Source organism: Balaenoptera acutorostrata, chromosome 3, assembly GCF_949987535.1.
Source record: "Balaenoptera acutorostrata chromosome 3, mBalAcu1.1, whole genome shotgun sequence".
NCBI classification, from domain to species: Eukaryota; Metazoa; Chordata; class Mammalia; order Artiodactyla; family Balaenopteridae; genus Balaenoptera; species Balaenoptera acutorostrata.
The window spans coordinates 143,454,136-143,468,878 of NC_080066.1; the positions used below are offsets into that span (position 1 = coordinate 143,454,136).

General features: G+C 37.7%; 1 protein-coding gene across 8 annotated transcripts in view; it reads left to right on the top strand.

Moving 5' to 3' along the window:
* SYNE2 (spectrin repeat containing nuclear envelope protein 2) overlaps positions 1 to 14,743 on the top strand; it is a 317,434-nt gene that overhangs the window by 138,796 nt on the left and 163,895 nt on the right. For all 8 annotated transcript variants that reach the window (XM_057542105.1, XM_057542104.1, XM_007192976.3 and 5 more), the window contains exons 33-40: positions 6,373 to 6,531; positions 7,648 to 7,809; positions 10,152 to 10,253; positions 11,208 to 11,408; positions 11,773 to 11,944; positions 12,303 to 12,415; positions 13,953 to 14,155; positions 14,598 to 14,717. In XM_057542105.1, coding sequence (XP_057398088.1) covers positions 6,373 to 6,531; positions 7,648 to 7,809; positions 10,152 to 10,253; positions 11,208 to 11,408; positions 11,773 to 11,944; positions 12,303 to 12,415; positions 13,953 to 14,155; positions 14,598 to 14,717 — 1,232 coding nt within the window. The remainder of the gene's footprint in view (positions 1 to 6,372; positions 6,532 to 7,647; positions 7,810 to 10,151; positions 10,254 to 11,207; positions 11,409 to 11,772; positions 11,945 to 12,302; positions 12,416 to 13,952; positions 14,156 to 14,597; positions 14,718 to 14,743) is intronic.

Genomic DNA, 14,743 nt, shown 5'->3' on the forward strand with positions numbered 1-14,743 from the left:
CACCAAAAAGATTATGACTTGCTTAAAGGCTCAGATGATGATTAGTGTTTTTAGCAAATAAGTATTTTTAAATTAAGGTATGTACATTTTTTAAGGCATAATGCTACTGCACACTTAATGGACTACAGTATAATGTAAACATAACTTTTATATATATCTGGGAAACCAAAAAATTCATGTGATTTGCTTTATTGCGATACTCCTGTTACTGCCATGGTCTGGACCCAAACCTGCAATGTCCCCGAGGTATGCCTGTAGACCAGATTCTTACAGACAATTTAGTCTTTGTCTAGAACTCTTATCCCTGAGGCTGAAGTGACACTCAGAGTCACATCAGTGCCACAGATGAGGAGTAGCCCCTGCCTGCGGTCTCCTTTCTCAGACGCAGTTTCTTGGAACTGAGCGATCAGAAAGAGCTCTGCTTGGACACCAGTTGTACAATATGTGACTGTGTAACGGGTTTCCCATCAGATTTAATCGAGGGAGACCACCATGCTAGGAGCAGGCTGGCAGTCGGGATCTCTTAGATGCAACCTGTCTGGTTCCATCCGGCAGAGGCAGCTTCTGGGTTTGGCAGTCTTGGGATCTAGGAGGATCGTGTCCTCATCCAAATGGATTAAGGAGCTTTGGTTCTCAGAGTATCCAACACGATCAGCTTTACAAAATCCCCTCAGCCTTGTGGCCCGGTTCACATAGCTACTTTTCTACTGTGCCCCTGATACCATTTTCCCAGCTTGTACTCTTGTTTCAGGATCCAGGTCTCTGCCTTAGATACTCACAGATCCTGGGTCGTTGCCTTTCAAAGTGACCAGATAGTGAATCCCTTTGACTTGCAGCTGTTCTTGGTTTGTGCCAATCCTCCTCACTCCTGGAGTCCTGCCATTGTCCCACTAAGTGAGATCCTATTACCAGCAGAGCTGTTCCTTTCCTGATTAGGTGAGGTAACATCTGTAAAGTGCCTGCAGAGTACCTAGGACTTAATCAACCCATTAATGGTAAACTGCACTTTCTGGACAGGTTATTTATTTGACTAATAAAACTTCTATCACCTTCAGGCACTCGGCCCCTCTCCTGGGTGAGTCTCCCTGATGGGAATCTAGATCCAGGTCTTGACCCCTCTGCTATGATTAGTTCCTCTATGGCTGTTGTCTTTTTCCATCTGGGCTGCTATGAAAGAATACCATAGACTGGGGGGCTTATAAACAACACAAATTTATTTCATACAGTTCTGAAGACAGTTCTCACAGTTTATAACATTCTGCCTTTGACCCCTCAAAACATGTCCTTCTCACAGGCAAAGTATATTCATTCCTTCCCATCAGCCCTAAAAGTCTTAACTCACTCCAGCTTAGTCCAAAGTCTCATCTAAATATCATCTAAATTAGATATGAGTGAAACTCAAGGTGCACTTCATCCTGAGGGAAATTCCTCTTGTTTACCTAAAACAAATAGACTGACAGATATTTCACCAGCAAAGAGGGATTTATTTGGGATCAACAGAGAATTGCATTTCAGGGTCTGCACCCATGGGAGCCGTGTGCAAGTCCCCGCACAGCAAGGAGAGAAGGATGCTTTTATAGAGGGGAAAAGGACGTTGGACAGGCTGTAGTAAACAGAGTCCATGGCTTTTCATTGGCTGAGGCCTTGCCAATAAAGGAGCCTTTCTTCTTCCTATTGGGCTCTGCCACCCCATCTGGTCTCCCAACTCTGTTTAATTTAGGTTTCTGTTGATTCATTTTTTTACACTCTACAGCTGTGAACCCATGAAACCAAACAAATTATATGCTTTCAAAATACAGTGGTGGGACAGGTATAGGATAGACATACCCACTCCAAAAGAGAGAAATAGGAAAGAAGAAAGAAGTATTGGGTCCCAAGGAAGTCCAAAACCTAACAAGGCAAACAACATTAAACCTTAAGGCTTGAGAATAATCCTCTCTGGCTTGATGTTCTGCCTTCCAGGTCCACTGGGGTGGAATCATCACCCCTGGCTTGGCTGGACAGATTAGCAACTTTCTCTGTAAACAAAGAAACAAAGTAAGGATAGAGGTTAAATAACCTTCCCAAGATTATATGGCTAACAAGTGACAGAATCATTATTTAAGCTCAGGTCTATCTGACTACAAAGTCATGTTCCAATCATCATAATATTGCCTTCCCTGAAGACATATTTGAAACATGTATATTATAGAAGTAAAAAATGGCTAACTTTGCTTTGTCTGTACCCCTTTCTCAAATGTAAAGGTTTACTCACAAAAATATTTTAAAAATTAACAAAACAACTGTAATTACCTTTAAGAAATGTATAAATGCCCAGGCTTTTATTATTATATTGAGAATCTTGTATCTAGTGTGGTATCTTTGTATATTTGCTGAAATAATATATCATTTTGTATGGAAGATACAGAAGTACACTTGTGTTTAATTATTTTCTCATATGCTTTTTTTAACTGTCTGAAAAAAGCAAATTTTAGTACCAATTGTTAACATAACTCTCAGTTAATTTTGTGATGACTTAGGTACTGTCTTCAGAAACAATCAGTTTCTGGCGTATGTACTGTCATGATGCTTTGCACCAGTGGCTGAAGTATGATACCACTGAGAACTTTCGTCCTTCAAAACCATAGAAACCTGGATGTTTATCTAGGATATGGTGCCAAATTTCCACTCTCTTTAATCAAAGGCAGAAGTGCAAAAGTAAGACTAGAAAGCTAGAATGTCAGGGGACTATTAAAGTTTGGGAAATGTCAGGGGGGGGGATCTAGTTTCCTTTATTTTACCCCTTCCATTCACTGTAGGACAAAGCCTGCAGTTCCTGTCAATGCTAAAAGTATCCTCTCCTTCTCTTTCTTTTCTCTTCACCCACTGGTAGCTTGTGTCAATGTAACAACAAAGTTCTTTGAATGTAATAAAAATTAGGTTACACACACACACACATACATATATATTTTTTCCATTTAATTGAACAAGCATTTATTATGCCCTATGCAAAATGTCCTGAGCTGGGAGAAAAAAAACACCTGAGTCTGCATCTCAGCTCTGCCAGTGTATCAGTCAGCTTCCAGTCAGGAGACAGAAACTGCCCCAGTTATTTTTTTTTTCCATTTAAAACATTTAAGTAATTTTAATTTTTTAAATTAAACTTTTAAATTTGAGATAATTATAGATGCATATGCAGTTATAAGACATAATACAGAGAGATCCTATGTACCCTTTACTAAGTTTCCCCAATGGAAATATCTTGTAAAACTGTAGTGCAATATTGCAGTCAGGTTACAGACAATCATACAGTCAAGAGGAGGAACATTTCCATCACCAGACGATCCCTGGTTCTGTCATCGGATAGCCCTACCACTTCCCTCTTGCTTCCACCCCCTCACAACCGCTAATATGTTCTCCATTTCTATAATTTTGTCATTTTGAAAATCTTATATAAATGAAATCATACAGTATGTAACCTTTTGGGATTGGTTATTTTCACTCAGCATAATTCTCTGGAGATTCGTTCAGATTCTTGCATGCATCAATAGTTTGTTCCCTTTTCTTGCTGAGTAGGATTCCATGGTATGGATGTACCACAGCTTGTTTAACTGTCACCTCTGAAGAACATCTGGGTAGTTTCTAGTTTTTAGCTATTATGCATAAAGTTGCTATAAGCTTTTGTATAGGCTTTTTTGTGAACATAAGTTTTTCTTTCTCAGGGTTAATTGCCCTGGAGTACAGTTGGTGGGTTGTATGTTAATTATGTATTTCATTTTTAAAGAAACTTTCAAACTGTTTTCCAGAGTGGCTATACCATTTTACATTCTCACCAGTAATGTATGAGTGATCCAGTTTCTGCACATCCTTGCCAGCATTAGATGTTGCCTCTACTTTGTATTCTAGTCATTCTGATAGATATATAGTGGTATCACTTTGTGGTTTTCATTGACATTTTCCTAATTGCTAATGGTATTGATCATCTTTTCTTGTGCTTATTTGCCATCTGTATGTCATCTTTGCTGAAATATCTCTTCATATCTTTTCCTCATTTTCTAAATAGATTGTTTGGTTTTTTTCACTGTCAAGTTTTGAGAGTTTTTAATATATTCTACACAGTAGTCATTTGTCAGATGTGTGGTTTGCAAATATTTTCTCCCAAACTGTAGCTTGTTTTTTCATCTCCTTAATGGGTCTTTTGCAGAGCAAAAGATTTAAATTTTGGTAAAATCCAGTTTATCAATTTTTCCTTTCATGGATTGTGCTTTTGGTGTCAAAGTCGAAGAACTCTTTGCCTAGCACAAGATCCTGTAGATTTTCTCCTATTTTTTTTCTCAGAGTTTTATAGTGTTATGGTTTACATTTAAGTCCATGATCCATTTAGAATTAGTTTTTGTATAACGTGTGAGACTTGGATCAAGGTTTACGTTTTTGTCTATAAATGTCCAGTTGCTCCAGCACCATAAGTTGAAAAGGCTCCCATTCCTCCTTTGAACTGCTTTTTCATCTTTGTCAGAACTCAGTTGGGTGTATTTGTCTGGGTTCACTTTGATCTGTTGATCTGTGTGTCTGTCCCTCTGCCAGTTGATGTAATCTTTATTACTGTACCTATATGGTGTTTTAAAATCAAGTAGACTGATTCTTCCCACTTTATTCTTCTTTTTTCAAATATTTTAGCTATTAAAATTCCTTTGTTATTCCATATAAATTTTAGAATAATCCTGTCTATATCTACAAAAGTATTGCTGGGTTTGATAATAATTGCATTAAACCTGTACATCATTACTATGTTGTCTTCTGATCCATGAACTTAGTATGTCTCTGCATTTATTTAGATCTTCTTTGATTTCTTTAATCAGTATTTTATAGTTTTCAGCGTATAGTTCCTGTGCATGTTTTGTTAGATTTACACTTAAGTATTCGATTTTTTGAGTAATTGTGAATGGTATAATATTAAAAATTTGTGTCCATGTATTCATTGTTAATATGGAGAAGTGAAATCAATTTTTATGTTTATCTTGTATCCTGTGACCTTTCTGAACCAACGTATCAGTTCTAGGGGTGTTTTTGTAGATTCCTTGGGCTCTCTGACATAGATAATCATGTTGTCTGCAAATAAGCACACCTGAGACAGAGGGGTCCTTGTTACTGCTGGTTGGGGGTGGGCATTCTGCTTCCCCACAAGGTCTCTACTGACACCTCCCTGGCTCCTCCTTACAGCTCCCTAGGTAGCCTCCCCTGACATCACGATGTGTGTGTGTGTGTGTGTGTGTGTGTGTGAGTGTGTGCGCTTGTTACTGCCCAGCAGGAATGAAAGTCCCAGCTCTACTCGGCCTTCTTTTCCCTGGTTGGGGGAGAGTGGGGCTCCTGTTACATCCTGGAGATGGTGGTGGCTGTCTAGGCTCTACACTTGACCTTTGCTGGCACAGGTGGGCGTTGGGCCACAGTGTTTCCTATGGTATTTTGCTCCAGTGAGTGATTATTTCCTAAAGGTTTTCTGTCTTGTTAGGTTGTCCTATTCCTCGTTCTTGGGCTGAAGACAGCAGGCTTTTCCTGGTCTGTGTCTGTGGATCTTACCAGCTTCTGACTTCTCCAGCACACAGTCTGGGATATCCAAGGGAAAACGAAAATTCAGGGAGCTCACCACCAGGCTGTCTTCAGGAGCTGATGCCCCCAGCCATTCTCCCTCCTTGAACTCCTCACTTTTCAGTCTTCTTAAGTCTGTTTTGTATATGATGTCCAGGGTTTTTAGTTGTGCTTAATGGAAAAATTATGTCTACTGCATATTCCCAGAAATGGAAGTCCCCTGTGGGTGTATAATTTTTAGTTTTTTATTTATGAGAAATCACTATTTTCAAATTTTATATAATCGTTAAAAATGCTTGTATAATATAGGTAAATTGAGTGGAAACATTAAGATTGCATTACTCAACACTCAAATTTTATTTTGTAGTTTAAGATCATCGGCCTTTTGGTAAAATAGTGTTTCACCTTCCATGTTAGAAATGACATGGGAGTTAGAATCATGAAAGATTAAACTAGAAGTCATATTAAAGATGTTTTAGAGTTCTGTCTGTTTTATTCAGATGAGCACTTAGGTTCTTCAAAATGACAAATATGATTCCTATTTGAGGAGTCTAGGAACTGTCATTTTTTTATATGATTGAATAGAGGTGCTTTTTTTTGGTAGAATATTATTTCACGTGCACTAGAAAGGTGGTTTTAGATCATTATAAATATTTCATCATGCAGAGTGGGACAAGGAATTTGGGTGTAGGATTATTAATAAGCCAGATGGTTAGGAGTCTAAAAACTTTTCATTGAGAAAGTGGGACAATAAGTCTTATTTGTCTGTATCAATATATCAAAACATGTTTCATATCATTTTTACAGATTGAAGTTGTTAAAGAAGAATTTAATGAACATTTAGAAGTTGTAGACAAGATTAACCAGATCTGCAAAAATCTACAATTTCATCTAAATAAAATGAGAAACTTTGAAGAGCCTCCTTTTGAGAAAGAGGCTAATATTATTGTGGATAGATGGCTTGATGTAAGTGATAATTTAATCGACTAGAAATTCTATTTAATAAGAATTAAATTGATCTTTTCTTTTGTATCTTTAATGTTTTTATCTAATTACAAAATTCAAAAAGTGCTCATTACAAAAAATGTTCAAATAATATAAAGTTTATGACTTGGGATTTAGCTTTATGCCCAGAGTTAGGTACTATTGTACTAACAAATGAGTCTATACTCTTTTAGATATACAAGTGTATACTCAACTTATTTGAAATAAACTAGTTAATATATTATCCATCCATGCAGCCAGTTGATGTTCAACATTACATTTATTTAATATTTTTAAAACAATTTTTGGTTGAGTAGTAATGATATTTTTATGAATTATAAATTAAGAATTTGTGCTATATTTTGATCTGGGTTTCTGATATTTAAAATTTAAAAAAAATTTTTTTTTTTTTTGTCTGCGTTGGGTCTTTGTTGCTGTGCGCAGGCTTTCTCTAGTTGCGGCGAACGGGGGCTACTCTTCATTGCAGTGTGGGCACTGCACAATGAGAAGCCACTTCCCATTGCAGTGGCTTCTCTTGTTGCAGAGCATGGGCTCTAGGCACGCAGGCTTCAGTAGTTGTAGCGTGTGGGCTCAGTAGTTGCAGCATGCAGGTTCTAGGGCATGCAGGCTTCAGTAGTTGTGGCACACAGGCTCAGTAGTTGTGGCTCGCAGGCTCTAGAGCGCAGGCTTAGTAGTTGTGGCGCACGGGCTTAGTTGCTCCCCTGCATGTGGGATCTTCCCGGACCAGGCATCGAACCTGTGTCCCCTGCATTGGCAGGCGAATTCTTAACCACTGCACCACCAGGGAAGTCCCTGCTCTGGGTTTTTAAAAGCATCTTTTATTATTGTGGTTTAGAGAAGAGGAAAACTATTGCTTTCAATTGCATATAAACTGCAGCAAACCAGCTAAGTTTGTTTTTTTGTAGAAGAAAGAACTACACGGTATGTTAAAGCAAATTTTTTGTTGATGAATAAAGCAAATTATTTAGCAAGTAAAGGTAATCTAAAATTTTATTTTAAAGTTGTGTTTGACTGAAACAATGGTTCTTATGCTTTTTCACCACTAAATGTGTTACTTTTATTTTTTAATTATGGTAGATAAATGAGAAGACAGAAGACTACTATGAAAATCTTGGTCGAGCTCTAGCTTTATGGGACAAGCTTTTTAACTTAAAAAATGGGATTGATGAGTGGACTGAAAAGATCCTTCAAAAAATGGAATTACATCAACTGACTGAAGAGGAAAGAGAAAAGCTGAAGGTTAATTAAACAGAAATAAAATATTTGTTCTTTTTGTAGATAGTTGACATTTTAATATCAAGTCTGCTTTCTTGAAGAGGGGTAGAGAAATCACAAAGAAATCTTTTATTTCTTTCATTATTCCTTGAGTGAGACCTGAATTCCATCATTTTCTTTGTGGTATCCAGGAAGATGTTAGCAGGTATTATTAATCTGTGCTGTATACCTGAAACTAACACAACACTGTAAATCAACTATACTTCAAGTAAAGTAGAAAAATTAGGAAAAAACACAATGCTGAATATCAAAATCTTTATAGAGCTTCAAAAGAGGCTAGTTTTTTAAAACAGTGATCTCAGGTTTTGCCATTTAGAAAGAATTAAACTCATCTCTTGTAATGAAATAATACCATTTGCAGCTACATGGATGGACCTAGAGATAATCATACTAAGTGAAGTAAGTCAGAAAGAGAAAGACAAATACCATGTGATATCACTGATATGTGGAATCTAAGATATGACACAAATGAACTTAACTACAAAACAGAAACAGACTCACAAACATAGAGAACAGACTTGTGGTTGCCAAGAGGGAGAGGTGGCGGGGGAGGGATGGATTGGGAGTTTGGGACTAGCAGATATAAATTGTTATATATAGAATGGATAAACAACAAGGTCCTATTGTATAGCACAGGGAACTATATTCTGTATCCTATAGTAAACCATAATGGAAAAGAAAAAAATAATTAAAAATATTTTTAAAGTTATCTCTTTTAACTCTAAAAAGAATTCTTTCTATTGCTGGTTGTTTGCATATTATTAGTTTGGACCATATAAAATTACAATCTTTGTATGTCAAAAAACAGTTAAGTCTGGCAGTTATATGTGGTTCAATGTAATATAAAAATGTATGCATGCGTGCATGATGGCTTTGCAGTATGCCACGTCTAATGTCTCAAGTCTCATTTTTTTTTCTCTAATTTTGGTCACTTTATTCACTTTTAAATTCACATATCCATTTTTTTTTATACATATACATATATCCATCCACTTTTTTTAGATTCTATTCCCGTATAGGTCATTACAGAGAATTGAGAAGAGTTCCCTGTGCTATATAATTTATTTATTTATTTATTTATTTTTGGCTCTGTTGGGTCTTCGTTGCTGCGTGTGGGCTTTCTGTAGTTGCGGCGAGCGGGGGCTACTCTTCGTTGCGATGCACGGGCTTCTCATTGCGGTGGCTCCTCTTGTTGCGGAGCACGGGGTCTAGGCGCGCGGGCTTCAGTAGTTGTGGCACGCGGGCTCAGTAGTTGTGGCTCGCGGGCTCTAGAGCTCAGGCTCAGCAGTTGTGGCGCACGGGCTTAGTTGCTCCGTGGCATGTGGGATCTTCCCAGACCAGGGCTTGAACCCGTGTCCCCTGCATTGGCAGGTGGATTCTTAACCACTGCACCACCAGGGAAGCCCCACATATCCATTTTTATACTTTTGGAAAAAGACTTTCAAAATGTGTGGAGATTTATGAGTTTCCTGGGTATATTATGACAGTTGTGAAGTAAGATTTTGATTTTCTAAGTGAAATGAATTATCACTAAGTATCCCTTAAATTTGTCTTGAGGGGCTTCCCTGGTGGCGCAGTGGTTGAGAATCTGCCTGCTAATGCAGGGGACACGGGTTCGAGCCCTGGTCTGGGAAGATCCCACATGTCGCGGAGCAACTGGGCCCGTGAGCCACAACTAGTGAGCCTGCGCGTCTGGAGCCTGTGCTCTGCAACGGGAGAGGCCACCATAGTGAGAGGCCCGCGCACCGCGATGAAGAGTGGCCCCTGCTTGCCGCAACTAGAGAAAGCCCTTGCACAGAAACGAAGACCCAACACAGCCAAAAATAAATAAATAAATATAAATTATAAGTTAAAAAAAAATTTGTCTTGAGATACAGGTTATTTAAAATTTTGAAGTTAAGGATTATAATGGCTACCGTGTGGGCCAAATTCTGCCAACATGGTGTGTGTGTGTGTGTGTGTGTGTGTGTGTGTGTGTGTGTGTGTGTGTGTTGGCTTTATATGTTTATGTGTATGTTTATATGTACAGAGCTATGAGATGTCATGCCTTTAGGCAGGCACTGCATCCTGCTGTGGCGCAGACCTGGCCCCTCTCATTTTATTGCTAGTGTTTCACTCAGTTATAACATATGCCTGACCCATGAAGACACTTAGTGTTGCAACTCCCAGGACTGTATCAAAAATCAAGTGATTAGGGGACATTCAAAGGCTCCTTCAGTTTCTATATATTTTCAATAGCAATCAGGGGTACCAGAAGATAAGGTATAAAATAAAAAGATATTTTCCATTAACATTGTGTGTTTTAGGAAGAGTTACAAGTCCATGAACAAAAACCTTCAGAATTTTCTAAAAGAGTGGCTAAGATACAGTTGCTGCTTCAAAGCAGTGAAATACCTCTTGAATTACAGGTAAGAAAATTTTTATTTTAAAGTTGCAATTAAAGATGCTCTGTATCCTCTAAAGTAATGCTCATAAACCAGAATTCTAAAACTTAAACCTAAAATAAAATTAGGATCATTATTTGATTCATCTTTAGTCATGTCCAACCAAATTTTTAATAGCCAGCATAGTTTATCATATTTGTCCCATTTTAGAATGAATAATATTTTGCATTCTCTTATTCTCATTTAATTTATTTCACAGGCCTCTTGTGCAGAGGGGGAGATGTTACCTTGCTTCCATGTAAAGTAACAAGGGTTTCCTCATAAGTGTCTTGGGCATAGGAAGGAGAATATGGCTCAAGAGATTCCAAGTTTATTAGTTGCTAGATGGAGTAACAGGGAGATTGCCCCAAGTGTGATTTTCTATTGTGTGAAGAGATTTGTTAGACTTTTATTTAAATCAAAGTGCAAAGTGCCTGAATATAAGCTCTGGAGTCAGACTTTCTGGGGGAGGGCCTGGCTCTGCTGTCAGACAACTTTGTGATCTTGGGCAAGTTACTTACCTTTCCTAAGCCTGTATTTTGTATATAAAGTGCTTACCATGATGTTGTGTACGTAATACACACTTAATAAATGCTGGCTATTTAATTTTTTTTCTATATGTTTTGATATGTTTTCCAATAAGCACCATGAGATAGCACCTCAACTGGTATGCTAAATAAAACTTGTTTTAAGGGGAAGATTCACTTAGTCTCTTAGAAAAAAATAAGAATGTCAATTTCAGTTTTTTTCACGTTACTTTTTTTTTAAAGGCAATATTTGAATTGTATCAGTGATATAGAACAAGGAAGAATCAGAAAGAGAGAAGTTATTTCACGTTGAAATGAAACGAAGTTTCAACTCATTCTTCAGCAGTGCAGTTGTCTTATAATCTAGTTAAATCAAGTCCATTACAGTACGTCATATGTTTCATGATTTCAGGTCATGGAGTCCTCTATTTTGAACAAGATAGAACATGTGAAAATGCGTTTAACAGGAGACTCCAACTGCAGTGCACTCAGTGGCAGCACAGCTGAGTTAAGGGAGGATCTCCACCAGGCTAAGACCCAGATTGGAATGACTGAGTCCCTCTTAAATGCCCTGTCTCCTTCTGACAGCTTGGAGATCTTTACTAAACTAGAGGTACTTCCCAGCTACTTCTCTTCTGTGGTTCAGATTTATTTTCACACTTGTTTCTGATGGTCTTGTCCTCTTGAGGTTAATAATTATTATAAAAATAGTTAGTATAAAAAAATGAAAGTCTGGGGGAAATACTCAGAAAAACAATTTGTGTATATTTAAGTGTTTTACCTTTGAATTGCTTTGTGGACAGTCATTATTTGATATTAAATTGCATTGCATTATACATTTACTAGCTAAGAGAAAGTAGGTCTACCCAATAAAAAATCATCTAGATTTTTATAGAAACAATGGATACCTAATATGTTTTGTGTAGATTGAGCCCATTTTTAAGACTTCAGTGTTGTTTGTTTGTTTATATATTTAGGAGATTCAACAGCAAATTCTACAGCAGAAACACAGTATGATATTACTTGAGAATCAAATAGGTTGTCTGACTCCTGAACTCTCTGAATTAAAAAAGCAATACGAAAGTGTCAGTGATTTATTTAATACGAAAAAAAGTGTTTTGCAAGATCACTTCTCTAAGTTACTGAATGGTGAGTGCAATGTTTCTCTTACTGCGCCTCTGGGAATCTTGAGGTATGAAGAGTCACGAGGGTCCTAGTGTTTGACCTTCTCCCTGTGGTCAGAGTCTGGGGACATGCCTGTGAGCGGGCTGGCCCTGCAGGTGTCTTTGGGTGTCCTGTATGTTTGGAAAGGAGGTTTGGTGTAGAAAATATGCCACAATTATCGCGTCGGCTCCATTAACCCTCAAAATCAGGTTTTAGTTTATTATCACTTTACAGTGACTCGTACCCATGACATGGGAAGCAAGTTTCAAAATATTTTACTTTAACAAGGTTTGTGACGTCTTCCTTGAATGAATATAGCTTCTTTTGTTTTTTTTTCCTGCAGATCAGTGCAAGAACTTTAATGACTGGTTTGGCAACGTTAAAATGAACCTTAAGGAGTGTTTTGAACCATCAGAAACAAAAAAGAGTGTGGAACAAAAACTACAAAAGCTTTCTGTAAGAAGACACGTTTAAATTTCAATCAAAATTTATCAAAATTAAAATGCTGGAGATAGAACTATATATAAGTAGATAGGACAATAATTATTTTGACTTAGTAATTTCTCTACATAGAGATAATATTTCCAAAAAACCTGGCCTTTCCCCAAATACTGGGTTGGCCAAAAAGTTCGTTCGGGATTTTCCGTAACATCGACGGAAAACCAGAACTAACTTTTTCGCCAGCCCAGTATTTTTAACACTCTGTGTTTACTGGGTAAGGGTGTAAGTGACTTAAAAAGGTTCTGTTTTCACACCTATTCTAAGATGCTGTTTAACTTACTGTTTGCTGGTGAATTCAGTTGTGTTAAAATCATATTTGATGAAAAAAAAAGGCTTTACCTAATTTGGACTTTGAAACCCCTTTACTTTCTATAAGAGATTGCTTGACTTATTTATTTATTTATTTATTTATTTATTTTATTTTTGGCTGTGTTGGGTCTTCGTTTCTGTGCGAGGGCTTTCTCCAGTTGCAGCAAGCGGGGACCACTCTTCATCGCGGTGCGCAGGCCTCTTCACTATCGCGGCCTCTCTTGTTGCGGAGCACATGCTCCAGACGCGCAGGCTCAGTAGTTGTGGCTCACGGGACTCGCTGCTCCACGGCATGTGGGATCTTCCCAGACCAGGGCTCGAACCCGTGTCCCCTGCATTGGCAGGCAGGCTCTCAACCACTGCACCACCAGGGAAGCCCCTGCTTGACTTTTTAAAAAGTTTTTTCCCAACCATATTTCTTTTAAAAATTGTAGTTGAACTTTAATACACTGCTGATGGGAGTGGAGGGGAAGATAGCCTGAAATAAGAGGCAATAATGTGGGCATTTCAAATGCATGTGGCACCTTTAATTCTTGATCACTTTATGGTAGATTATCAAGTACTTTAGGCTTTGGTGATAAGTTATGCTCTCAGACTTATCAGTGGCATTAAATGTTCCCAGTTTAATTCCTTGCTTTGATGATACTATTCTTTATTGACAAAATCACCTTTCTTCTCTGCTTTTAAATTATAGTTCCAACTTTTTTTTTTAAACTTTGCCCATTGCGTGGGTCTCAACAATTGATGCTCAAACCTTGAAACACAAACATTGAAATAAAATTCTGATTTGGACAAAGTTAAATAGCGAATAGGCTGTTTAGTTTTACATATTGATTGCCAGAAAGGAGCAAGTGTTTAGGAGAAGCTGAGCAGAGCCAGGATAGGAAAATGTGGCTTTCCCGGTCTAACTCCCACTGACCCACATGGTGGCATCATTTTGCTTGATATGATTCCCAGAAAGTCAGATGCAAATACAAATGTACACACACATTCTAGAACCAACATAAATTGTCTTTTGATCATTTGCTATTGCACTTAGCCACCTCTCCATAGCAACTTCTTTTATGTAGGATGTTATGAAGATGGCATGTCTATGTACCATCTTGGGAAAGTGTCACTGGGGTGGCAGGGACCATACTGAGACTTGCCCATAGGATATAATCGACTTTTTGTCTTTCTTAAGGATTTCTTGACTCTTGAAGGAAGAGGCAGTGAAATACAGCAGGTGGGAACTGTACTGAATCATGTGAAAAATCATCTGCCCAAAGCACCTGTTAAGAAGCTTAACAGTTGGATCGTAAGTCAAGAAATTGAATTAGAAAAAATGGAGTCCATATGCCAGGCACGAGCAAAGGAGCTTGATGAGTGCTTGCAACAGCTACTGAGGTAGGAAATAAAGGTGATGTCTAATAGCATGTTTGCTATTGATATCTTCATACGTACTCTGCCTCAGTACAGCTAGCAGTGGGATAGACATACACACAAATTCCAAAAATAAAATATGTATTTTCAAACCCAAGTTTGGCTCTAGGAATATAGAAGTTTGGAGAGTTCTTCAAATTATGGCCAAGGTTCAGGGGAGAGTCCAAAAATATTTTCTGTTTGTTTGTTTCCTGTTCTTTATGATATATATGTATGGCTCATTAGAATTCCACTATAATACATGTGATTATTATTCAGATTTTAATGTTACAAATTAAATTTTCTCTAAAGAAACCAAAAAAATGTAGTAAAAAACCTGGTTGGCTCACAAGATTTGTGCCAACCTTCTCTTCAGATAAACACTTTTTGCTGATTTTATATTCCAATGTGTGTGATATTGTTTTAGACTCCAGAATGACCACAGAAACCTGAGTAAGTGGTTTACTAATCAAGAAGAGAAATGGAAAGAAATGGAAGGAACAAGAGAGAAAACTGAGCTATTTTGCCAAGCTCTAGCTAGAAAGAGGTATAGCTGATCTTGCATGAAATGTA